The sequence below is a fragment of the Hyla sarda genome, chromosome 5, assembly GCF_029499605.1.
Source record: "Hyla sarda isolate aHylSar1 chromosome 5, aHylSar1.hap1, whole genome shotgun sequence".
Lineage (NCBI taxonomy): Eukaryota > Metazoa > Chordata > Amphibia > Anura > Hylidae > Hyla > Hyla sarda.
The window spans coordinates 331448576-331473905 of record NC_079193.1 but is presented as its reverse complement, the minus strand read 5'-3'; the positions used below and the strand labels follow the sequence as shown (position 1 = coordinate 331473905).

At 44.1% G+C, this 25330-nt stretch overlaps 1 protein-coding gene across 4 annotated transcripts in view; it reads left to right on the top strand.

The window, feature by feature from the left end:
* Window positions 1–25330, top strand: part of MATN2 (matrilin 2) — a 223629-nt gene that overhangs the window by 161944 nt on the left and 36355 nt on the right. For all 4 annotated transcript variants that reach the window (XM_056522421.1, XM_056522419.1, XM_056522420.1 and 1 more), the window contains 2 exons: window positions 18370–18492; window positions 20113–20235. In XM_056522421.1, the coding sequence (XP_056378396.1) occupies window positions 18370–18492; window positions 20113–20235 (246 nt within the window). The remainder of the gene's footprint in view (window positions 1–18369; window positions 18493–20112; window positions 20236–25330) is intronic.

Genomic DNA, 25330 nt, shown 5'->3' with positions numbered 1-25330 from the left:
GCATGAGCAGTCAAGCGGCAGAATCAATGATCAATGGTTATCTATGAGAAACCATTGATCAATGTAAAAGATCACTGTGTGCAGTGTTATAGCCCCCTATGGGAGCTATAACACTGCAAAAAAAAAGTGGAAAAAAAAGTGAATAAAGATCATTTAACACCTTCCCTAATAAAAGTTTTAATCACCCCCCTTTTCCCATAATAAAAAAAAAACCTGTATAGATGAAAATAAAAATAAACATATGTGATATCGCCGCGTGCGGAAATGTCAGAATTATAAAAATATATAATTAATTAAACCGCACGGTCAATGGCGTACGCGCAAAAAAATTCCAAAGTCCAAAATAGTGCATTTCTGGTCACTTTTTATATCATGAAAAGTCCTATCAATGCACAAATGGTACCGCTAAAAACTTCAGATCACGGTGCAAAAAATGAGCCCTCATACCGCCCCATACGCAGAAAAATAAAAAAAAGTTATAGGAGTCAGAAGATGACAATTTTAAACGTATACATTTTCCTGCATGTAGTTATGATTTTTTTCCAGAAGTATGACAAAATCAAACCTATATATGTAGGGTATCATTTTAATCGTATGGACCTACAGAACAAAGAGAAGGTGTCATTTTTACCGAAAAATGTACTGTGTAGAAACGGAAGCCCCCAAATTTACAAAATGGCGTTTTTTTTTTCAATTTTGTCTCACAATTATTTTTTTTTTCCGTTTCGCCGTAGATTTTTGGGTAAAATGACTGACGGAGAAGGTTCCAGCTCCCCGGAAATCATATTAATGTGAAAAATTAAAAGTCCAAAATTTATTTAGTCAATTTTAAAATCCAAACGAAAAACACTCAGTGCGGATAAAAACACCCTTACGCCAACGCGTTTCGGACTAGTCAGTCCTTAGCCATGACTAAGGACTGACTAGTCTGAAACGCGTCGGCGTAAGGGTGTTTTTATCCCCACTGGGTGTTTTTCGTTTGGATTTTAAAATGGACTAAATAAATTTTGGACTTTTAATTTTTCACATTAATATGATTTCTGGGGAGCTGGAACCTTCTCCTTCTATTTCTACCATATCGCGGACAACGGCTCGACTCTTTCCTGGCTCCTGGACAGAGATGACAAAAGTGCTTGACATTAATGCATCATAAGTGGTGAGCTGGCTATTTTTCTTTGACTGTAAAATGACTGACATCATTACAAAGTAGAATTGGTGGCACAAAAAATAAGCCATCATATGGATTTTCATGTGAAAAATTTTTTAAGTTATGATTTTTTAAAGGTAAGGAGGAAAAAACGAAAATGCAAAAACGGAAAAACCCCGGGTCCTTAAGGGGTTAAAGGGGCACTCCAGAGGAAACCAAATGTTTTAAACGCAACTGGTGCCAGAAAGTTATACAGATTTGTACATTTCTTCTATATAAAAATCTTTATCCATCTAGCACTTATCAGCTGCTGTATGCTCCAGAGGAAGTTGTGCAGTTCTTTCCAGTCCGACCACAGTGCTCTCTGCTGACACCTCTGTCTATCTCAGGAACTGTGCGGAGCAGGAGAGGTTCACTGTGGGCATTTGCTCCTTCTCTGGACAGTTCCTGACACGGAAAGTGTGTGAACATACTAGAGCACCATAGTATAATAGTGGAATATACAGGGCGATGTATTACAAATATTGGACAGACTAGATGAGCCAAATGGTTCTTATCTGCTGATACATTCTATAGGGGAGATTTATCAAAACTTGTGCAGAGAAAAAGTTGACCAGTTGCCCATAGCAACCAATCAGATCGCTTCTTTCATTTTTTACAAGGCCTCCGAAAGATGAAAGATGTGATCTGATTGGTTGCTATGGGCAACTGGTCAACTTTTCCTCTGCACAAGCTTTGATAAATCTCCCCCTGTGTTTCTATGAGTTGTAGTTTTGCAACAGCTGGAGGCACACTGGTTGGGAAACGCTGTCCTAGACGCAGCCTTGGGAGGGACACCTCATTTCTTGGTAAACACAACTAGGCCCCTCATAATTTACGGCACTCAATAGAATGTCACAGCCCTGGCCATGTTTCCTCTCAGTTCTTTAATCTCCAGTCAGTTGCACGAGACCAGACATTATTCTGAGCCAAAGTGAAAAAAATAAAAATTAAAAAATCCTAAAAATTTCTTCTAAGATTAACAGATGTTGAGTTTTCTTGCAGGCAGCTGTGGGGCCTGGTCATACACTTCATAGCGCACTTCCCAGCAATGATAGTATGAGACACCGTACCTGCAGGCGCTGAGTAGATTCATTGTTAGATTTGTTCCCTCAAGTACCGCACATCGCTCTGCAAAAGGAAGACATCTGTGTGTTAAGAATATTGTCAGCCCGCCAGTGCGTATCGTATACTAAGTCAGCTATAATTGTAAGCATCTGGCAATGGCTCTGTAGCCTGCTTGGATTATATGACTTTTTTTTACTAGATTTAAGGGATATATCCACATTTTTCTAAAACCCCTGAGATTTCAGAATGTGACAGAGAGTTGTGGTGGCCCAGTATGGGAGGTGTTACCCCGTACTCTTGCTGGCCTGTCAGGCAGCAGCCTCCTGCAGTATCCCCTGGGTCCCCCCCTGCATCTGTTTATTATAATTGTATATAATCCCTATGTTATATATGTAAGAGTGTTATACCTTTAAGACTGTTTATCATGTGATTTGTCATGTGATTGTTACCTAGGAGGTATCAGTGACCAGGTGACCTAGGGGTGACCAATGGGACCCCACCAGGCCCTCCCCCATATAAGCCCTGGTTGGAGCCTCTGCAAGCGCGCTTAGTCTTTGCCAAGGTCCAGTCAAGTCGTGCCTAAGTGTATGTCCAGAGTAATAGGAGGCCAGTCTGCAGCCACAAGCTACAAACCTGCAATGTCATTTTGTATTCCAAGTGTTACCAGGAACACCTCAGTCATCTGTCAGATGTCTTCCAAGTCTGGATCAAGCATGGGCTGAAGATCAAACCGTCAAAGTGTCACTTGCTTAACCCCCTCAAGGTTTTTTTTTACGTTTTAATTTTTTCCTCCTCGCCTTCAAAAAATCATAACTCTTTTATATTTTCATCCACAGACTAGTATGAGGGCTTGTTTTTTTCGCGACCAGTTGTCCGTTGTAATGCCATCACTGACTTTACCATAAAATGTATGGCGCAGCCAAAAAAATACTATTTGTGTGGGGAAATTAAAAAGAAACGGAAGTTTTCGTTTTCACGCCGTACAATTTACGGTAAAAGTGACATGTGTTCTTTATTCTTTGGGTCAATACGATTAAAGTGATACCCGTGATAACATACTTTTCTATTACTGTTGCACTTAAAAAAAAATCACAAACTTTTTAACCAAATTAGTACGTTTAAGATCCCCCTATTTTGAAGACCAATAACTTTTTCATTTTTCTGTATAAGCGGCGGTATGAGGGCTAATTTTTTGTGCCCTGATCTGTACTTTTATTGATACCATATTTGCTTATATAAAACTTTTATTACATTTTTTATAAATTTTTTTGGGAATAAAATGTTATAAAAAGCAGCTATTTTGAACTTTTTTTTATGTTCACGCCATTCACCGTACGGTATCATTAAAATTTCATTTTAATAGTTCAGATATTTACGCACGCGGCGATACCAAATATGTATATAAAATATTTTTTAACACTTTTTGGGCGTGAAATAGGGAAAATGGGGCAATTTACGTTTTTATTGGGGAGGGGGTTTTTCCAATTTTTTTTTACTTAATTTTTTTTTAACTTTTTTTACTTTTATTTTTACACTTTAATAGTTCCCATAAGGGACTATTTAAAGCAATCATTCGATTGCTAATCCTGTTCAGTGCTATGTATAGGACATAGCACTGATCAGGGTTATCGGTGATCTTCTGCTCTAGTCTGCGGGAAGACAGATCAGAGCAGAAGACTCCCGGAAGACAGCGGAGGCAGGTGAGGGGACCTCCGGCTGCCGTGCTGGATGATCGGATCGCCGCGGCAGTGCTGCGGGCGATCCGATCATCCAATTAAGTGACCGCGATCCTGCAGATGCCGTGATCGGTATTGATCACGGCATCTGAGGGGTCAATGGCGGACATCCTCGGGATCACGGGTGTCCGCCATTACCGGCGGGTCCCTGGCTGCGATCAACAGCCGGGATCTGCTGCTCCGATGCCCGAGGTTATGCTTAGGACGTAAATGTATGTCCTGGTGCGTTAAGTACCACCTCACCAGGACGTACATTTACGTCATGCGTCATTAAGGGGTTAAACCTCAGGTCCACTACTTGGCTCATGTTGTCAGCGCAGAGAGAATCCAGCCCAATCCTGAAAAGGTGCAAGTCGTCAAGAACTGGCCAATCCCGCGCATGGTAAAAGATGTCAGCGCTTCCTGGGATTTTCCGGCTACTATCGCCGCTTCATTCCCCACTTCGCCCAGATTGCAGAACCCCCTCCTAGCTCTCTTACGGGGTATGGCGAAGGAGAACTACAATGGAAGACTACCTATTGAATGGGCCGAAGAGACAGCATTCCGAGCTCTTAAACGTCTGCTGACAGAACCCCCCCATCTTGGCATATCCAGACGAAGGTCTGAGAGCTGTCCTGTCCATAGTCCAAGAGGGGCAAGAGCGAGTAATTGCCTCTGCCAGTCGTAACCTGCGAGGAGCAGAGAAGAACAATGCAAATTACACTTTATTCAAGTTGGAACTTCTCGCCCTGGTATCAAAGACTATTTGGCTGCCACACCATTCACTGTCTACATGGACAATAACTCGTTGGCCCACCTGAACACTGCCAAGTTGGGTGCCACCGAACAGCGTTGGGCTTCAAGATTAGCGAATTACAGTTTCACCATCAAGTACAGAAGCGGCAAGTCAAATGTCAATGCTGATGTACTGTCTCGGATTACCCCTGGCAAAGAACCCCCTGTCGAAGACGTATGGGAAGACGTGGAGATGCCCCCATTCTATCAACGGTTCATGAACCAGAATGTTATGACCGCCCTCATGGACAGTGAACCCAGGTCCGAAAAGGTTAAAGAAGACCTATACACCTAGAAGACTCATCAAGATGAAAGACGAGTCATGGGGATCTGTTAGAACTATGAGCTGAAATGTCTGTGGCAACAAAGGTAGTGACTGTTTGTGCACAAAGGACTGTTGTACCGAAATTCTTTGGATCCGGTCTCAGGTGATCGACTTCATCAGATTCTGGTTCCCCGAAGAGACGCGGTGATGGTCATCAACGCATACCATGATCGGTCAAGACACTTTTGAATCCACAAGACCGAAGCTACTGTCAGGCGAAGATTCTATTGGCTCAGAATGCGGAACGACATTGAGAAATGGTGCAGTGAATGTGCAGTCTGTAACGTCACCTAGAATGTGCGCAAGGACGGAAGAGCACCCCTCCATTCCATCCAGAGTGAAAGGCCTAACCAGTTGGTCGTGCTAGACCATGTCAAATTGTCTCCTACCTGGTCCGGGTACACTTATGTTCTCACCATGGTGGATCCCTACTCCAAATGGGTTGTCGTTGTACCCATTAAAGACTTCACAGCCAAGACAGAGGCCCAGATGTTCGACACCAATTGGGTGCAAACCCTTGGGTGTCTGGAGACTGTCCTAATGGACCGTGGAACGGCCTTTGAGGCCCAACTCTTCCCAGAGCTGTGTCAATTCCATGCCTGCAAGAAACTCCAGACTACTGCTTACCACCCCCAAGGGAACGGGCTCTGTGTATGCATCAATCAAGTCTTTATCCACATGTTGCGAGCAGCCTCTGTGTCAAGACAAGAAGAGTGTCCCCGACTGTTGCTTGAACTATTGGATATCTATAATAACACAGTCCATTTTTCTAGGGGGTACACCCCTTTATACCTGATGATGGGCAGCTGCCTAAAGACCAAACATTTGGGCTTCAAGCCCCGTTCAACAACTCTGCGCAAGCCTCCCTGGAGTGAGTCTCTGACCACCAGAGAAGAATCCTAGAGACCAAAGAAATTGTCAGCAAGAAGATGGGTGAGGCCCAGCAGAGACAACAGGAGGACTATAACTGTCATGCCTCTGCCAAACCACTTCAGTTGGGCAATAAAGTGGCTGCGGAAGTTTCCAAGGACCCACAAGTTAGACTCTATCTGGGAGACAGAACCGTACACAGTGATGGCCATACCCTATCCGGAATCTGGTGTATATGAAGTGCAAAAGCCTGGGTATGAGCCACAAGTTGTTCACTGAAATTGAATCAAGTTATGTATGAGAGAAGATCAACCAGTGCTCCCAGCACCGCCTCCTCCAGCTGTCAGACCTACGAAAGAGTACGTCCCAGGCAAAGGAATCCACCCATCTATGGATTTCCCCATGTTTTCTCCAAATCAGCCTGCGATCTTCTGTGTCTCACCAACCCTGGGTTCAACCCACTCTAGTCTCTACACCAGTCCCAGTCTTTTCACCATTGGCTCCAGCCAATACACCAGTCTCCAGAGTGCCAACCCTGTCACCAGCCTCTCCAGCCAGTCCTGAACTCATACCAGCTTCTGAGTTTGCTGAGGAAGAGCCAGCCTCAGCTTGAGAAGTTCCAAGAGCTCCAGAAGGCGCAAGAGTTCCAGACTCTACAGGGGTGGTGTTGCGCTGGTCCCAAAGGTCGACACAAGGACAAATACCAGCTAGGTACAACGAGTAAGTCACAGTTTATTGTATAAAGTTGTACCACATAGTAAGTCTAACTAATTTAGTCTAGCCATATGTAATGTCTAGATTAGGACTGTAGCAAAACGTATACTCCCAGTCCACCATCATCAAATGTATATATGTCTACCATTTCTTCCTGTCCACGTGTTCAGGGTACTCTACTGGCCAAAGGGTTCCCCTGAGGTATAAGTCAGACACGAATAGTGACAGAGTACAGCATGAAAAGGTAACTTCATTGTATAGTATAAAACTACCTATCGAGTTCTGGGGAGAAGTGGTTAGTGCCGAGGGGCCCCAGCAGCTAAAGCATTGGGTAGAGAGCCTCAGGCAGCCCAATCCGCACAAATGTGTTCAAGTGTCGTAATTGTGTTGATGTTGCAGTTACAAGAGTAATGAATCCCACATGTTTACCACAAAAAGCATGTATGGACATTTTTCATCAAGTGCCACATGGACGCCGAGGACGACTGTGTTTAAGAGAGGGAGTTTGTTGTGGCCCAGTATGGAAGTTGTTACCCCGTACCCTTGCTGCCCTGTCAGGCAGCCTCCTGCAGAGTCCCCGGCACCCCCCACCCCCACATCTGTTTATTATAATTGTATATAATCCCTATGTTATATATGTAAGAGTGTTATATCTTTAAGACTGTTTACCATGTGATTTGTCATTTGATTGTTACCCAGGAGTTATCAGTGACCAGGTAACCTAGGGGTGACCAATGGGACCCCACCAGAGCCTCCCCCATATAAGCCCTGGGTGGAGCCTCTGCAAGTGCTCTTAGTCTTTTCTGAGGTCCAGTCAAGTTGTGCCTAAGTGTGTGTCCAGAGTCATAGGAGGCCTCAAGTCCAGTCTGCAGCCACAAGCTACAAACCTGCAAGTAAGCCACAGTCACAGTCTTGTCAGTCACAAGTCAGTCATGTGACAGTCATCCGTCTAGTCAACATACCCTGCACTAAATTGTCCCATTCTACTACAAGTCCCAGCAAGCCCTTAAGGTCTCTGAAGTCACTGGTCACCTCTGTGGGCCCTTCTACACTGTGTAGACTTTTCCACCTGTCTAACCTCAGTAAAGCTACCGTTGTCCGTAACTTGGTGTCACAGTCATTATTGCCCCCGTGCCTAGCCCAGGATCCAGCGGTATACCTTAGGGTGGTATTGAAGATAAACCATGCCCTGGCGTCACGAATACAAGAGGTTAATCCATCTGCCCCTAGGGTAATTCCATCTTTCCTGCATCACACCCTCTACCACAGAGTCCAGTTAAAGAAGAACACCGGCAAAAACATTATTTTGCCTGTTATCATGCCCAGGCTGTCGCAACCAAAATAATAAACCTTAAAGGAAATCTGTCATTTTCACTTGCATTAACCTGTCAATATAGACAGGTAGTGCAGGTGACACTGGTGACAATGATACTTACCTGGTCCTGGTCCATGCTCCCTTTCTCCTGATATCTTCCTCAGTATCTTCCGTATCGGGGCCAATCATGAGCATGGGTAGAGCTTCGTGACATCACCGCTGCTGTTCTCTGCTGGGTCCCGCTGCTAGCAAACAGCAAGGGTGACTTGACAAAGCTCCGCCCATGCTCCAAGTCAGCATGGAACAGGATCAGGTAAGTATGGTTGTCATCAGTGTCACCTGCATTACTTGTCTGTACCGACAGGTTAATGCAGGTGAAACTGATGACAGATTTCCTTTAACTTACCTTCAGCCTCTCCCCCGGTTCTGCTCATATCGCTCTTCTGTCCTCCAGTCTGCTTATTCTGGCTTTTGATGCCTGACTGGTCATACTGCGGTTGGCTAATTGAGGGATCACAGCGATGCCACGCCTCAGCCGGTGAAAGGCTGAGCGGCCGTGTCCTGTAACAAGCCTGGCCTTCCTGGTGCCTGGGGAGTTCTCCTTTAACCGGAATCCTTGTCACATTCAGAAATCTCAAGCCCAGTCTTCTTCCTGGTGCCTGGTCCCATTACATTTTAAACACACAGGAATGTCTGCAAGTCTGGTTAATTAGATCTCAAAGTCCCACATAGGAGCTCCACGCGCGCATGACTAAGGGGGCCCGCCCCCGAAACGCCGGGCTACGGTGCTGTTTCACGCTGGATGGCGCTGCGGGATCCAGCGTGAATTGGCACCGTAGCCCGCTCAGGTAGCCCTGCTTTTCAGTCTGTCCGTCCTGCACCTTCAACCGTGTTCCCATGCCATGTATGTTTTACATTTCTAATAAAGAACTCTGCACACGAGACCAGACCGGTGAGTTTCCTATTATTCATCTCTTCTTACGTTCTGGATTACTTTGTGGTTACTTCTATAGTGAGCACCACTACTTTGCCGGATCATCAGTGTATATGCCGAGCCATTGAACTGGTTGTTTTCCAGTAGACTGTTGCGGTTTTTGTGCATTAGTGGGTTGTCATTGAATGACCAGTGGATAAATAAAATATATGCTCACTCAGCAGTTCCACGTTTATTCTGGTTAAAGGTCAGTGTTTGCAGTTAGTGTAAAAGCACTAAAACACGCACTGGATAGTTACATTTAATTCTGGTGCAACCTTTTTGGGGCGTATTATCCGCAAATAAGTGAAATATATATACGCACTCTACAGTTTTACCTTTTTTCTGGTTAAAGCTCATAGGGGCAGTTAGTGTGAAAGCACTAAAAGACTTCCGTACTAGATTGTTGCGCTTATTTCTGGTGCAACCTTTTTGGGGCGTATTATGCTGCCACCTCCAGGCTCTGTCATTCTTCCGCCATATGATCTCCTTGTTATATTGGTTTTGTGGTCATATTGTATTTGTTCAAAGTAAATGCTTCGGGCCTCCGGGACACTCAGTCATGAGCATCGGGGGGGCCTGATGGCGGACCACCAGCTCGATTTTAAGATACAAGTAATTATACACTATTGGAGCTGGAATTACCACGGCTGCTGGCACCAGACTTGCCCTATAATGGGTCTTCAAAAAAGGATTTAAAGTTTGCTAATTCCAATTACTAAGCTCTGTCATTGTGCCGCCATGTGATGTCCTTGTTATATTGGTTTTGTAATATTTTTACAAAGTAAACGCTTCGGGCACCCGGGACTCTTAATCATGAGCATCAGGGGGTGCTGAGAGGCAAGGGCTGGAACAGGTGGTAACTCGCCTCGCGGCGGACCGTTAGCTCGATTTTAAGATACAAATAGGGGCTTTTCCATAGTTTACACTGCAGCAATTATACACTATTGGAGCTGGAATTACTGTGGCTGCTGGCACCAGACTTGTCCTCCAATGGGTCCTCAAAAAAGGATTTAAAAAAAAAATGTATTAAATTAAAATTAAATTAAATAAAAATGAAATAAAAAAATCTCTTTAATCTCTTCAATTGTGACGCCATATAGTCTCCTGACCCTGCTGCCACATCCAGACACTCTGCGGCAGTGATTCTAATAGTGGCGCCTGTAATCTGCATGTCATACTGAATAACAATATTATTTCACTAACCCAGCACACTCCCTGTGCGTGTTACGACAACGTAAGTGTTCTACACCCCTATTGAGGTTCTCTGTAGCCTGGAAATAGCCTTTTTTAATAGCGATTCGATGCAAATAAATTCGGATCGAAAATAATTTTTCCGGAAAATTCGGCAAATCGGCCAAATCAAATTTTTCTATAATTCACTCATCTCTACTTCCTAGATACTACATTCACTTTTGACTCACTATTGATACCCCCAACTCCCTAACATTACAAACATGTACCCCACTAATCAGCAATGGCTGGACTATCTTATACTGTCTACCTATACTACATGTATTGTATTGATCTCTACATGTGTTGCATGTACTGTACTGCTCTTTAAATGTGCTACATTTACTATACTGGTCTATATGTGTGCTACATTTAACTAACTGCACTTGGGGACATTTATTAATGTTGGTGTAAGGTAGTAAAAATTTTACCCCTGTTTGCTTGGTGTATTGTATGCACAGTTGCTCAAAATTTACCAAAAATTTTGTGCAAAAATATAGAAAGCAGTGAGCTGCAGACATAGGTTTAAGCTTTGTGCTCTGGCATCTGACACATTTGTACATCTCCTATTAGGTGGTGTAGGTTTGCAGAAAAAAGTAGGCTTTGCAACAAAAAAAATTATGTAGAACATTTAGAACATTGAAGTGGTGTAAACCCAATGATAAATGTCCCCCTGTATGTGCTATTTTTTTTTTTTATTGAAATAACATAATTAGCAACCAATTGCCATAAACATACAATGCACTGCAATGCTGCGCAGACTAGGAAACAGCACACAATAAATGAATACAATTATCATTCATGTCATGATAATACAATGTGCAGCTTAGGTGTCCCAACAATATACATCATACCACATGCTACACTAACATTCATGCACACAATATGAAACGCTACATGTATTACCTGTTATACATTAACCCTACTATGAAAGAACAAGCTGCTTTATTAATTCAGATGAGGGTGGCTCTGATATATTATCACCGTACGTGGGAAAATTTATCAACTAATTTACACAAGTTTTGTGGAGTAAAAAAGTTGCAAGTAATTGCACACACCATGCTTTTGCAAGAAATTGCATCTTCACAATACTTGCCAGTTTTAAAAAGTGCAGAGAAAAGGTGGGGTTTGCCAGCAGGAGGCATGGCCAACAACACTATAACAGATATATTCATTTTAAGCTAATAAATTGCACAAATCATAGCACAAATCTAAACTTGACTATAGCAGGCATAGACTTCATTTTCTGACTTTAGAACAGACTTAAAGGTGGAAAAAAATGTTTTCAAATCAACTGCTGCCAGAAAGTTATACAGATTTGTTAATTACTTCTATATAAAAATCTTACTCTTTACAGTATTTCTTCAGCTGCTGTATGCTCCAGAGAAAGTTGTGTAGTTCTTTCCCGTCTGACCACAGTGCTCTCTGCTGACACGTCTGTCCGTGTCAGAAACTGTCCAGAGCAGGATAGGTTTGCTATGAGGATGTGCTTCTGCTCTGGACAGTTCCTGACACCGACAATGGTGTCAGCAGAGAGCACTGTGGTCAGACTGGAAAGATCTACACAACTTCCTCTGCAGCATACAGCTTATCTTAATGTTCAGACTTGACTGATCAGTAGAACAAGCTGCTGTGCGCTTCTCGCTTTGAGTCTATATGAGCAGGACGGTCCCATAGACTTACATTACAAGTCCATCCTTGTCAGGTGACACAGAGCCAGGAGGGAACGCATTAACGGGGAGATTTATCAAAACCCGTCCAGAGGAAAAGTTGTCCAGTTGCCCATAGCAACCAATCAGATCGCTTCTTTAATTTTTAACAAGACCTCTGGAAAATGAAAGCAGCGATCTGATTGGTTGTTATGGGAAGCTCAGCAACTTTTTCTCTGGGCAGGTTTTGATAAAGTGCTTACTTCTCCTGGCTGGTTCTACTGATCAGTCAGGGTCTCAACACTCAGACCCCGAATGATAAAAACTTTTGATATGAATTGTTTCCTATTTTGTGAAGAAATGTTTTGGAACCAGTTTTAGTTTTTTCATAGACCTGTTGGTCTAAAATTATAATATTTTAAATTTGCAGTGGTTGACCGAATTAACATTGTAACTTGAGAGAAAATGTAGAAAAGTTAGAAAAAGTCAGGGGAAAAAATTGGGCCACCCGCCTGCAACGAATGAGACAGTATTATTTTTCACTAAGAACAATCCACAGGTAGTAAATTATATATATAGTATTGTGTGCAGGAAACACTTGAAGAGCTACTCCAGAAAGCTGTCATGTGTTACAGCAACAGAAGCCAGTTCTATTGTAAGGAATGTATTCACGTAATATTCGGCTGTCAATGTCCTCTTCTAAACAAATGCACATTTGACTATTTTATATGTGGAAGAAATCTCTAGTTTTGTCCATCCTGATCTTCTGGTTCATGATAAATACTGTATAATATAAATTATCAGAAGCGGAGGGGATAGTGAGCTTTATACTCTACAGCTGTGGATAGTGAGTGTTATACTCTACAGCTGTGCTTAAAGGGGGTACTCTGTCCCTAGACATCTTATTCCCTATCCAAAGGATAGGGAATAAGATGTCTGATTGCTGCTGGGGACCACCGTGATCACGGCTGTGGTACCCCAGACATCCGGCGCACGGAGCGAACTTTGCTCGGTGTCGGATGACTGGAAATGCAGGGCGGAGGCTCGTGACGTCACGGTCACGCACCCTCAATGCAAGTCTATGGGAGAGGGGCGTGACGGTCGTCAAGCCCCCTCCCATAGACTTACATTGAGGGGGCGTGGCAGTGATGTCACGAGGATGGTGCGGCCATGACGTCACAAGCCTCCGACGCTGCACCTGATGCTCTAAACGAATGCCCGGTGCAGCAGGGAGATCGCGGGGGTCCCCAGCGGCGGGACCCTTGCAATCAGACACCTTATCCCCTATCCTTTGGATAGGGGATAAGACGTCTAGGGGCGGAATATCCCTTTAAGGTTCCTAGACCTTCACCTAATAGAGAGGTATGTAAGGGACATGGAATACAAAATAAAAAGATCAAAAACACAAATAATCCAACTGAACACATTCATAATACAACTAAATGCTCAATACCAGATGGGTTAACGTGAGAGCTCCATGAGGAGGAGAGATGTGTGTCAGCAGTGGCAGCCATGTAGAAAAGGCTTTGTACAGTGTAGTATATAGGAGTAAGGGGGCCCCTAGCAAAGGTTAAATGGGCCTCTTTTTGTGGTATTTGATTTTGCCCCCAGGATAGAAAAGTCTAGTTTTGATTTCCCTTTGCTTTCCATCACCCATTGATCAGTTCCTCCGAGGGGCGTAGCTATAGAGGGAGCAGAGGTAGCAGTCTCACTGGGGCCCTGGTGCCTAAGGGGGCCTCAAAGCACATCTGCCCATAAGAGACCAGTGTTATAATTGGCATATGGGGCCCTGTTGCAGTTCTTGCATCGGGGCCCAGAAGCTACAAGCTTTGCCTCTGGTTCCTCCCCTCTGTTAATTTGCTGACAGTTCCCATATGTCTGGTGATCCAAAGCCGCCCTGGATGTGAATCCTGAATGCAACAAGCTGGATGTGCTGCGCCTGCTGTCCCCTCTGGCCTTTGGCCAGAGGGGACAGCAGGTACAGCACATCCAGCTTGTGTCATTCAGGATTCACATCCAGGGCGGCTTTGGATCACAAGACATATGGGAACCCATCTTTAAAGTGAACATGCACATGTTTGGTATAGATTGACAGTCGTCCCTCAGAAGATACCCCAGTCATATACTGCAATCGGCAAGGGTCATATGCTAGTAATATGATCTAGAAATTCTGAGGTTTCAATAGGGGCTTGATATATTTTAAAGCATTAGGTCATAAGTAAAAAGTGTTCGACCAAATGTTGGGAATGACATTAATCTTACCTTTTAGTGCAGGGATTTGACTTCTGGTGATGGCCTGACCCCATAAATCAAATATTCTTTCATTACAATTAGTGTACAGAAAATATCCAATAGCATGAAGTAGTTAATGTACTGACCCTTTGGCATGTGGTGTTTATGTAGTAAGGGAATTATGGAAACACCCCTTAGTGCGCTTTTCTGTGGTCTTGGTTCTCTATTTTACATAATTGTCATTGTTCCCTGACATATGAAGCCTGTTAGGTCATCAGTAATGTGACTAGGTGAAATCAGGGATTCCCTCCAGATTTTGTCCCTCTAGAGTTACATCATAGTGATGGACAGGCCCCACCACGTCTAACACAAGTGCCTTGACTTGATGGAGCAGCTGATTTATACGGCAGGTTAATCGTCCCAGAAGTGACCTCAGCAATCTGGTCCCTCAGAGAGTTGAGCTTTGGTTCTATTCATGTGGAAAATCATATGATTAACTGTGTCATTCTACATGGAATTTCAACAAAGGAAAACGGCATGGAAAAAAGGTTGTCATTCCATGTATACTAAGGTTATGCAAACCAAGGGTGGATACTTTACAACATACATATGTCCGCAGTGGTGTAGTTATAGTGGGGCTGAGGCTGCAGTTGCTTCTCAGCCCTGTCTCTTGGGGGAATAGTACGAGATGTGAAGTTTTATGATAATTGTAAAATCGTGTAATGAACTGGGTCAGGGTTGTACCTACGAGCCCATGGGCCTTGGGTGCAGAAGTTCATCTGGGGCCACCCCCCCTTCCGGAATATACTTTTCAGCTACACCGCTGGTTCTGATAAGTGACCAATTGATGTAGCACTAGCTGGCAGGGCTTTTGCTAGTTTCTTCACAAGTCAGGGTCACAAGACAGGTTCTCCCTTCTCCCAAATATATAAATTTAATGTAGACAACACATCTACAAGACAAATATGGCTTAGATACAGTGACTTAGCTCTGTGTATGGTGTTTTAACTCTAAATAATGCAGTCACCATATAGTGGCCAGAGACCAGTTCTACGCAGTAATAAGTGATTACAGTGCAGTCACATCTAGTGACTACAGGTAACATCATCTCAAATTATAGATATTCACTTTCCATTTCTATGCGGGTCCAAACAACAATGAAGACTTCTTCAAGATATTGAAACACTAAGAGAAATTTTCAGCTCTCCTCCCACTGGTCTTGCACGGATCCTAAGCCTGGCCCAGCTTGATACGTAGTGTAATGAAAAGAAGTTCTGATCCAGCAATTCTGTAAAACATAGGCTTTATTTATATCCAAGATTAAAATGTAGCAAAAAATATAGCACTCACGACTCACCACCTAGCCAGTGTTACACTGCAAACATGGACGCGTTTCGGGCGCATGCGCACCCTTGATCACCAGGGAGACTATAGAACTTTCTGCCAAATGATGTTGTGATGGATGATTCATTGCACATGTTCAAGAGAAACTTGGAAGCATTTGTTTAAGAGAATACTATAAGTTATGGTTACTAGATTTCTGGAGGTGGGGCATTGATCCAGGGATTTATTCTGATGCCATATTGGAGTCAGAAAGAATTTTTTCCTCTTGTATGGCATCTGCTGCATAAGAGTTTTTTGCCTTCTTCTGGATAAACACAGTAGGGTTATAGCTTGGACCTAACAGACCTTGGTATTTGTCAAAACCCTATAAATTGTGTAACTATGTGTGCTGTGCATCGACTATACCGATTGGACAAACTACATGACTTTAACGCTCTGCTGCCTGACACGGGGGCAGTGTGCATTGCCCATCTGTGACACCTAAAGAGAAGACAGTAGAGTAGGGGTTGTATGCTGCTGCTGTGTCAGGTCACAGACCATTAAAGGGGTATTCCGGCCAAAATACATCTTATCCCCTATCCAAAGGATAGGGGATAAGATGTCTGATCGCCAGGGGCCTGCCGCTGGGGCCCCCCGAGATCTCTGTGCAGCACCTGCATTCTATGTGGGGCTGCGTCTCCAGTCTCAGAAACCTCTTTGTAAAAAAAAAATACAAATATAAATATAAATCTGTATATGGAAAAATATAGATTTTACTAAATATTGTATATTATTTATTTCTTACTTTGTCTCAGAGATAATACATATGTTATCAAATATGGTCACTGTCAATTTAGTCAATTTAGGACAGATGCAATGTGTCAGAGCAGGGCAGACATCAGCCATTCTTCCTGTTCTGTCAGTCCGGCACAGGTTATATTAGCATAAAAGGAGGCTGCTGAATATTGCCTGCATTTTTACCAACATCATAGTTTATACCAGCGTTTTCCAACCAGGGTGCTTCCAGCTGTTGCAAAACTACAACTCCCAGCATGCTTGGACAGCCGTTGGCTGTCCGGGCATGTTGGGAGTTGTAGTTTTGCAACAGCTGGAGGCACCCTGGTTGGGAAACACTGGTATATACAGTGGGGATCAAAAGTTTGGGCACCCCACGTAAAAATTTGCATAAAGAAGTCAAGGAAAGATGGAAACATCTCCAAAAAGGCATCAAATTACAGATTAGACATTCTTATAATATGTCAACAAAAGTTAGATTTTATTTCCATCATTTACTCTTTCAAAATAACAGAAAACAAAAAAATGTCGTCTGCAAAAGTTTGGGCACCCTGCAGAGTTAATATCTTATACTGCCCCCTTTGGCAAGTATCACAGCTTGTAAACGCTTTTTGTAGTCAGCCAAGAGTCTTTCAATTCTTGTTTGAGGTATCTTTGCCCATTCTTCCTTACAAAAGTCTTCCAGTTCTTTGAGATTTCTGGACTGTCTGTCACGCACTGCTCTTTTTAGGTTTTTCCATAGATTTTCAATTATGTTGAGGTCAGGAGATTGTGAAGGCCATGGCAAAACCTTCAGTTTATGCCTCTTGATGTAATCCCCCGTGGATTTCGAGGTGTGTTTAGGATCATTATCCATTTATAGAAGCCATCCTCTCTTTAACTTTAGCTTTTTCACAGATGGCATCAAGTTAGCATCCAAAATTTGCTGAAATTTTATTGAATCCATTTTTCCTTCTACTCGTGAGACATTCCCTGGCTGCAATACAACCCCAAAGCATGATTGATCCACCCCCATGCTTAACAGTTGGACAGAGGTTCTTTTCATAAAATTCTGTTCCCCTTCTTCTCCATACGTACATTTGCTCATTCCGACCAAAAAGTTAAATTTTAACCTCATCGGTCCACAGAACTTGTTTCCAAAATGCATCAGGCTTGTCTATATGCTCATTTGCAAAGTTCAAACGCTGATTTTTTGTGGTGAGGACATAGAAGAGGTTTTCTTCTGATGACTCTTCCATGAAGACCATATTTGTAGAAGTATCTCATTATAGTGGAATAGTGTACCACAACTCCAGTGTCAGTCAGATCTTTCTGGAGGGATTGTGCAGTCAAACGTGGTTTTTTTTCTCACAATCCTGCGAGCTGTTCTGTCTGATATTGTTCTTGGTCTTCCAGATCTTGCTTAACGTCCACTCTTCCTGATGACTGCCATTTTTTAATTACATTCCGAACTGAGGATATTGACATCTGAAAACGTTTTGCTATCTTCTTATAGCCTTCTCCAGCTTTGTGAGCGTCAACTATTTTCAGTTTCAAATTTCTAGACAACTGCTTAGAAGAACCCATGGTGCTGATTGTTGGGGCAAGGTCAGATGAATCTGGGCATTTAAAACCTTTGAGATTGACATCACCTGGTCTTCCCAGATGATGATTGAGAACAATCCATGACACTGGCAGGTCGAAGCTTTGCAAAGGGGGAAGTGCATGCCATAAATTCTGCAGGGTGCCCAAACTTTTGCAGATGCCTTTTTTTTTTGTTTTCTGTTATTTTGAAAATGTAAATGATGGAAATAAAATCTAACTATATTATAAGAATGTCTAATCTGTAATTTGATGCCTTTTGGAGATTTTTCCATCTTTCCTTGGCTTCTTTCTGCACATTAATAAAATTTTTTACCTGGTGTGCCCAAACTTTTCACCCCCACTGTACTATTTCCCCACAAAATTCCCTCCACTCCGTCTGTGATATTATCCAAGGGCAAAGCATACAAAGACAGAGCTGACTGACAGGAGTTACGACTCTCACCTCAGCTATGTCTGTACAACGCTCAATGTACATATTGTGGGAGGAACCGACAGGATGTTTGTTTTCTGTGGCATTTGTGGCCCTATATCAATCTGTAAAAAAAAAAAAAATATTTTATAACATGACTTTTTCTTTTGTATTCATGATTAGAAGTGGATCATTGCTCTGAATCCAACCATGGATGCCAGCAGATCTGCACAAACACCGAGGAGTCATATAAGTGCCAGTGCTACGAAGGATTTGTATTGACTGCCGATAAGAAGACCTGTAGAGGTAGGAACATCTCCTAATACAGCCTGAGCATAATTTCCTGCTACATTGGTTAAAGGGGTACTCCGGTGGAAAACATTTTTTTTTTTTTACATCAACTGGTGCCAGAAAGTTAAACAGATTTGTAAATTACTTCTATTAAAAAATCTTAATCTTTCCAGTACTTATTAGCAGCTGTATAGCTGTACAGAGGAAATTCTTTTCTTTTTTATTTTCTTTTTTGTTTTGTCCACAGTGCTCTCTGCTGACACCTGATGCCCGTGTCAGGAACTGTCCAGAGCAGGTGAAAATCCCCATTGCAAACCTATGCTGCTCTGGACATTTCCTGACATGGACAGAGGGGTCAGCAGAGAGCACTGTGGACAAGACAAAAAAATTAATTCAAAAAGAAAAGAATTTTCTTTGTAGCATACAGGTGCTAATAAGTACTGGAAAGATTAAGATTTTTAAATAGAAGTAATTTACAAATCTGTTTACCTTTCTGGCACCAGTTCATTTAAAAAAAAAAAAAAAAAAAGTTTTCCACCAGAATACCCTTTTACAGTGTTTTTATCACCTAGTACAGTGATCCCTCAACTTACAATGGCCTCAGGTTACAATATTTTCCACATACAATGGTCTTTTTTGGAATATTGTAAATTGAAACCAGACTCAACATACAATACTATGGACAGTCCAGATCTGCGAAACATGTCAATGGCCAGAAGAACCGACCAATCAGAATGGGCATTCACTGGTAAAACACACGTATTACTGAAGTGCATGCACTGAATTCCTGTCTGGTAGTGCCTCCTACAGTACAGGGAGGTATTACATGTTCTGTACTCTTTATCTGTACCAGGGTTAGCTGCTCCTTTGGACACCAAGGGAGGGCGGCTCCATGTTACTTTTTTAGGACACTGTGTTTACTGTACAGGACCCTGAAGAAGCTCCTGTCCTCTACATAGACAATGATTACAGCTCCCAGCAGATCTTTCTTACTTTTATATGTAAGGAGTTGCTTTATCTGTATTAATTATCTACATATTATCTTTAATCCTCACTTTTTCACTTTCTGGATGCCATTTTGAGGGTTCGGAACCAATTAGAAGGTTTCCATAGAGTTATGGTCCCAAAAAGCAATGGTTTCAATATACAATGGCCATTCAGAACCAATTCATATTGTAACTTGAGGGACCACTGTATGCCAGAAAAAAAAATGTCAGTCAAGGCGACAGCAAGTTTAATTTAGTGTTTGTGCACTATATCTATAGCAGTAATCTGGGTACCACTTATTGCTGTAGGCATTAATTCATATGGAGACGTGCAATTTTTATAATGGCTTCAATATGTTCAACTGGAAGCCTTATTCTCCCCTAAAAGCTTGATAGTAATGTCTCAGTAATATGACACAGTGCTAGGGCACCATATGGTGAGATACTTTACCAAGAGGTCAAAAATACAACAGCAGTTCATGAACACAGGGACATCTGCAGGGACTCTGTGTACACCCATAGAGGATCTAGAATCCAGACAAATGGTTTTTCCGTGTGCATTCGGCCTCACATTAGATAGCAAACTGTGTTGCTGACTTGATTTATCACCTACAATTTAATATCTTACAATGTTATTTTATCTTTCCAGCTATAGACCACTGCGCTGCGAGCGATCATGGCTGTGAGCACTTGTGTATTAACGCAGAAGGGTCTTACATGTGTCAGTGCTTCGAAGGATATTTTCTTCGGGATGATAAGAAGTCCTGTCAGAGTAAGAGGCTGTTATTCTGTTCTTGCAGTACAGATGCCAATAAATAATTGCTAAGTGTTTTCTCTATGTTAAGTCTTTACATGCACAGAACCATGTGGCAAATCAAATGATGACATCGTCATTTGTAGTTCCTTGGCAGAAAATATCTGAGGTTAAAACCGCACCTCAAACATTCACAGAAATGAAGGCAAGTTATGAAGTAATCCTAGGAGCTCATACAGCTCTTTGTCTGTGTTCTTGGAGGTGGTTAGTATAGAATTCTTATGTTATGACCATAATAGTTACCATGGGTGTATATACTATAGCGACAGACCCAGTGGGTGCTAATGGACCCCTGGAGAGAACGAACCAGTTGCTAGTTGGTTCCATTACTTTTGCTAAAGGTTGTTGAAAATCTATACATAGCACCCCCTCTGCAAAGGGTGGGCATTGTCTTAAAGTGGTACTCCACTGCTAGAACATAAGATGTCTGATCGAGGGGCCCTCCACGATCTACAACAGCACCTGGTGTTCTAAACAAATGGCAGTGGTTGTGATGTCACACCATGCCCTCTTGTGATGTCACAACACACCCCCTCTCATAGACATGAATGGTGGTGGTGTGGCGTGATGGCACAAGGGGCGTATCTGTGACATCACGATCATGGCCTTTGGCTCCAATCGGTCTGAACAAAATGTACAGAACGCTGGAGCACCAGCGTACCCCTTTAAGTGTCAGATAAAGGTCATGGAAGAAGCTCCAAATCCTCCCTACTTGGCACCGTAATGGGGAGGCCTGTTGTGATCTTTGTTATCTTTGTACACCATTTATCATCAAAGTTAGTTTTATAAGATAATAGATAAGTTGATTATTATTATTAGATATCGCTTCTCTTACCAACCCATTAAGTAGATTGTTACTCAACTAGTTCGATACCACGGTTACAGATAGTTACTGTAGTCCCTATTTGTGGCAGCAACTAAATGTTCTTCTTTTTCTCAGGCTACCCCAATCTGTAGTGGGCTGTCTATGCAGTGGTGCTGGTTTGGCAGCGCTGCTGATCCCCAAAGATGACATCAGGCCTAGCAGCCTATTAAAAGAGAATCAACCTGTCTTACTTTGCCTGGGGATTCCTTTCTGACTTATTGTTCATTTGCCGTACTTTTGGTTTGTGATTCTGTCACTTCTGTTGCTGAATTTGACCTTGTCTCCTTAACACTTTGCTTGGTACTTTTGGTGCTACACCTAGACCTGCACTATTCTTGCTTTGGATCCCAAGGATACAATGCCTAATTCCTGTAGTGTTAGGCTGGGTTCACATATGTCCAGCATAGGTGAACTCAGACTAAATCTAGACGCAACTGATGACAAGTTGTCATCAGTTGTATAACATCCGTCGTCCATTGTTTCTGGACAGCGGACAGCAAGCTGCATTCCCCTGTCCGGTGCCCTCTGGCGTGTCCAACCATCCGGCCTCAGAATTGAGACGCTGGATGATTGTGAATTGTCCCATTTAAATGAATGGGATCAGTTCTAGGATCAGTTTCCCGCTAGAGGGAAACTGTGCCGGATGCCTGATATATGTGAACCCATCCTTACTCCTTGTCCTAACCTCCAGCTTTCTCCTTGCCTTCCTCTTGTCTCATCCGTTGGTCTTCATTATCCTTTCCATTCTCCTGGGGAAAGCCTTTGGCTCTTTTCCAGACCACACTATGCTCTGAAGGTGCCACTGCTACCAATTTCTCCTTGTAGGGGTTATGGTTAAAATACAGGGCACCTCTTAGGCTCCACATCCAAGTCTAGCCTGCATCAAACAGACTGTGGCTTAGATAGTTCACATTTCGGAAGTGGCCATAACACAATTTCAAGGTCTATTACATCTTCTTTCTGGTTTCATGTGTAAGTTAATGTGCAGAACTTTGAACGCCTATTCATTAGCATGTTCCTTTTTCTTCCATTTTTCTGCTCAGTTCAACATCAATGGTGTCTAACAGTAAGCATCATAATGAGGAAACTTCAGTGCAGGCTGTGTCATTTTGATGTGTATAAAGGCTATTAAAATTGTACGAGAAGCTAAGTAATGTGGTGGAACAAAGAGACTCTAAAGTAAATCATCATATATTGGTTAACTCTTTATGTGCTTTGTAACACACCATTATATTAGTACAGAAGCCTCAGTTAGGCTGGTTACCTTATGGAGGATTCATCGATGAAGAAATGTGAAATCATGAAAGTAACGAAAGGCAATCTGTCAGCTGTATATCATGCACAGAGCTCAAGTGTCAAGGAAGCATTGCCAAGCCATAGTCTCCTACATGATTTATATACAGGGCTAGGCTTCTGGCATTAAAGGGGTATTCCAGGCAAAAACATTTTATTCAAAGGATAGGGGATAATATGTCTAATCACAGGGGGACCCGCCACTGGGACCCCCCAAGATCTCCCTGCAGCACCCACATTAAGTACCTATCATTAACAAAAAAAATTATATAATGTAGGTAATAACATTACATGCAGGGCTCTGTGCACCGAGGACAAGCAGGGCTCTGTGCACTGAGGACAATCAGGGCTCTGTGCACTGAGGACAAGCAGGGCTCTCTACACTGAGGACAAGCAGGGCTCTGTACACTGAGGACAAGCAGGGCTCTGTGCACTGAGGACAAGCAGGGCTCTGTACACTGAGGACAAGCAGGGCTCTGTACACTGAGAACAAGCAGGACTCTATGCACTGAGGACAAGCAGGGCTCTGTACACGGAGGACAAGTAGGGTTCTGTACACTGAGGACAAGCAGGGCTCTGTACACCGAGAACAAGCAGGACTCTATGCACTGAGGACAAGCAGGGCTCTGTACACCGAGGACAAGCAGGGCTCTGTACACCGAGGACAAGCAGGGCTCTATACACCGAGGACAAGCAGGGCTCTGTACACCAAGGAGAAGCAGGGCTCTGTACACTGAGGACAAGCAGGGCCCTGTACACTGAGGACAAGCAGGGACCTGTACACTGAGGACAAGCAGGGCTCTGTACACCAAGAACAAGCAGGACTCTATGCACCGAGGACAAGCAGGGCTCTGTACACCGAGGACAAGCAGGGCTCTATACACCGAGGACAAGCAGGGCTCTGTACACCGAGGACAAGCAGGGCTCTGTACAGTGAAGACAAGCAGGGCTCTGTGCACTGAGGACAAGCAGGGCTCTGTGCACTGAGGACAAGCAGGGCTCTGTACACTGAGGACAAGCAGGGCTCTGTGCAATGAGGACAAGCAGGGCTTTGTACACTGAGGACAAGCAGGACTCTATGCACTGAGGACAAGCAGGGCTCTGTACACCGAGGACAAGCAGGGCTCTGTACACCGAGGACAAGCAGGGTTCTGTACACTGAGGACAAGCAGGGCTCTGTACACTGAGGACAAGCAGGGCTCTGTACACCGAGGACAAGCAGGGCTCTGTACACCGAGGACAAGCAGGGCTCTGTACACCGGGGACAAGCAGGGCTCTATACACTGAGGACAAGCAGGGCTCTGTACACTGAGGACAAGCAGGGCTCTGTGCACTGAGGACAAGCAGGGCTCTGTGCACTGAGGACAAGCAGGGTTCTGTATACTGAGGACAAGCAGGGCTCTGTGCACTGAGGACAAGCAGGGCTCTGTACACTGAGGACAAGCAGGGTTCTGTATACTGCGGACAAGCAGGGCCCTGTACAGTGAGGACAAGCAGGACTCTATGCACTGAGGACAAGCAGGACTCTGTTCACCGAGGAAAAGCAGGGCTCTGTACACTGAGGACAAGCAGGGTTCTGTACACTGAGGACAAGCAGGGCTCTGTACACTGAGAACAAGCAGGACTCTATGCACCGAGGACAAGTAGGGCTTTGTACACCGAGGGCAAGCAGGGCTCTGTACACCGAGGACAAGAAGGGCTCTGTACACCGAGGACAAGCAGGGATCTGTGCACTGAGGACAAGCAGGGTTCTGTATACTGAGGACAAGCAGGGCTCTGTGCACTGAGGACAAGCAGGGCTCTGTACACTGAGGACAAGCAGGGTTCTGTATACTGCGGACAAGCAGGGCCCTGTACAGTGAGGACAAGCAGGACTCTATGCACTGAGGACAAGCAGGACTCTGTTCACCGAGGAAAAGCAGGGCTCTGTACACTGAGGACAAGCAGGGTTCTGTACACTGAGGACAAGCAGGGCTCTGTACACTGAGAACAAGCAGGACTCTATGCACCGAGGACAAGTAGGGCTTTGTACACCGAGGGCAAGCAGGGCTCTGTACACCGAGGACAAGCAGGGCTCTGTACACCGAGGACAAGCAGGGCTCTGTACAGTGAGGACAAGCAGGGCTCTGTGCACTGAGGACAAGCAGGGCTCTGTGCACTGAGGACAAGCGGGGCTCTGTACACCGAGGACAAGAGGGGCTCTGTACACCGAGGACAAGCGGGGCTCTGTACACTGAGGACAAGCAGGGCTCTATACACTGAGGACAAGCAGGGCTATGTACACTGAGGACAAGCAGGGCTCTGTGCACTGAGGACAAGCGGGGCACTGTACACTGAGGACAAACAGGGCTCTGTGCACTGAGGACAAGCAGGGCTCTGTGCACTGAGGACAAGCAGGGCTCTGTGCACTGAGGACAAGCAGGGCTCTGTGTACTGAGGACAAGCAGGGCTCTGTGCACTGAGGACAAGCAGGGCTCTGTGCACTGAGGACAAGCAGGTCTCTGTGCACTGAGGACAAGCAGGGCTCTGTACACTGAGGACAAGCGGGGCTCTGTACACTGAGGACAAGCAGGGCTCTGTACACTGAGGACAAGCAGGGCTCTGTACACTGAGGACAAGCAGGGCTCTGTACACTGAGGACAAGCAGGGATCTGTGCACTGAGGACAAGCAGGGCTCTGTGCACTGAGGACAAGCAGGGCTCTGTACACTGAGGACAAGCAGGGTTCTGTACACTGAGGACAAGCGGGGCTCTGTACACTGAGAACAAGCAGGGCTCTGTGCACTGAGGACAAGCTGGGCTCTGTACACTGAGGACAAGCAGGGCTCTGTGCACTGAGGACAAGCAGGGCTCTGTACACTGAGGACAAGCAGGGCTCTGTGCACTGAGGACAAGC